A 2,088-nucleotide genomic window follows, 5' to 3' on the forward strand; every position below is an offset into this window, starting at 1 on the left:
AACCTCACTTGTAGTACTCTCAACCAAGATATCCAAAGTTTTAGACACATTACAAGCTATATAGAAATGATTAGATCCTATATCTATCAGTACAATATAAGGTACATTATTGATACAGAATGTACCTGTGATAACATCTGGAGCATCTCCATCCTCTCGACAACGTGTAGCATACACCAGAGCTGGTTGCCTCACCTCAGTATGACCAGCATTTCTACCTGGTGCCCTCTGACCACGGCCCAAACCACTACCACCTTTGGCTTGACCACGGCCTCTTAGTGGCTGCTGAACACCCCTCGGTAGCTGTACAGTACCCATACCCGTAGCTCACATCTGATTGGGTCTCTATGGACAATCTCTGATACGATGCTCTAATGATCCGCATCTCAAACAAGCCCCAATCCTTTTCCAACACTTGCCCTGGTGGTGTCTCCCATAATTAGTACAAGGCTGTGGTCCAACAGCAACAATAGGGACCTGAACTCTGACTGGCCGATGAACTCTGGCCTTTTTCTTAGGCCTCAGAAAGGAATTTGAGGGCTCCACATCCCTCTTGTTCCTACCTCTCTCCTTCTTACGGTTTTGGCGCTTAGCGCGCTTTAGTTTCTTAGTGATCTTCGCCTTATCAACCAAAGCAGCAAAATCTCGCTCCCTTTGTAGAGCTATCAAAACCCATAGACTATCCTTGAGGCCGTCCTAAAAATGAACACATCGCTTGAATTCGGTTGCCACCATCCCTCGCGCATAGCGGCTTAATCATAAAACTTCAGCCTCATATTCAGACACTGATTTCTCCCCCTGAGTCAGATCCAGAATCTCTTTCCTCTGAGCATCAACATAACTAGCACCCACATACTTACTCTGGAAACCAGTTTTGAAAAATTCCCTGGTCAAACGATCAGGCTGAGTGCCCCCTTTAACTGTAAGCCACCACTGGTAAGCCTCATCTCTTAACTGTGACACTGCACCCTTTAGTTTCTGCTCGAGGGTGTTGTCAAGGTCATCCATGAGCCTCTCTGTAGGCTTAATCCAATATTCAGCAACATTAGGGGCAACCCTAGCAATACCCCTAAAAATCTCAGCTCCATTACAGCAGAGTCGTTCTGTAACTGACCCATGGCCCACAGTATCAATGTTGGGCCCAACAACCCTCTCCAAAATCCGTAACATAGCTTGGGATAGTGCGTCATCCCCAGCCGCACACTCATTTGACCCAGTCTCAGTCACAGGTGAAGCCGATGCCTCTCTAGCTTTGACATTAGACATGTGGCCAAATGACAAAGACCCAGCTCGAGCACTTACACGGCCTCTTGTACCCTTCCATGAGTACCCCTAGTGCTTATTATCAAATTGCGTTTTATCTGTATTAACAATTTTATGCATCAGTTTACAGTTCCAATGTTTATTAAAGGATATTTTATGACAAATAGTATCAGTATTTTAAGGTTTATTTTCATAGACCGTAGCCTTACTACAGTTTTTAGTTTACCCTAAATAGAGTATTTTAGTACAGTCTACTACCTACAGTAGTCTCGGTATTTCAATTTAAACAATAAATAGCTACAGAATACTTACAGAATCGGCGCCTGAGACTCAGCATACCACATATTCAGTAAAAATATTTCAAAATACTTTCAAATCATTTCAAAACACTTCATTTTGAAAATTTCAAGTTCTAGAAGAAACCCAAATCCACAGCTGAGTTTTGTAACTCAGCTCTGATACCACTAAATGTAACACCCCAAACCCGGCCTAGACGATATGGCTGAATCTGGCAATGTCACATTGAAGTGTTTTTCTCAAAATGTGATATCGTTGAAAAACCCTTTCCATATTCAATTACGTTGTGTGATCTTACTGATGATTTAAAAACATGTCGTTCATTTTAAACTTGCGTCCTAATTAAAAGGTATTTACTTTAAAGACTTTTGAATGTCAAGATATCATTTTACAGTAGTAGTTTTTTTAAAACAATCGCATTCTTAGAAAAACATTGTTTCTTTTTAAAACTCGAGTTCCTAAGACTAGCAGATATAACCAAAGCAAATTAAATCCCAAATTAGGAACAAAATCCAAAGAGGCCTTATT

General features: G+C 41.4%; 1 protein-coding gene across 1 annotated transcript; it reads right to left on the minus strand.

Annotated features, from left to right (window-relative positions):
• Window positions 1-345: 345 nt before the first annotated feature.
• LOC107946249 (uncharacterized) lies at window positions 346-1,170 on the minus strand. The gene is made up of 2 exons (XM_016880533.1): window positions 766-1,170; window positions 346-696 (listed from the first exon to the last, which is right to left on the minus strand). Exons 1-2 carry the CDS (start codon window positions 1,168-1,170, stop codon window positions 346-348), a joined length of 756 nt encoding a protein of 251 aa, XP_016736022.1.
• Window positions 1,171-2,088: the final 918 nt, after the last annotated feature.

Source organism: Gossypium hirsutum, chromosome A08, assembly GCF_007990345.1.
Source record: "Gossypium hirsutum isolate 1008001.06 chromosome A08, Gossypium_hirsutum_v2.1, whole genome shotgun sequence".
In the NCBI taxonomy this organism is placed as follows: Eukaryota; Viridiplantae; Streptophyta; class Magnoliopsida; order Malvales; family Malvaceae; genus Gossypium; species Gossypium hirsutum.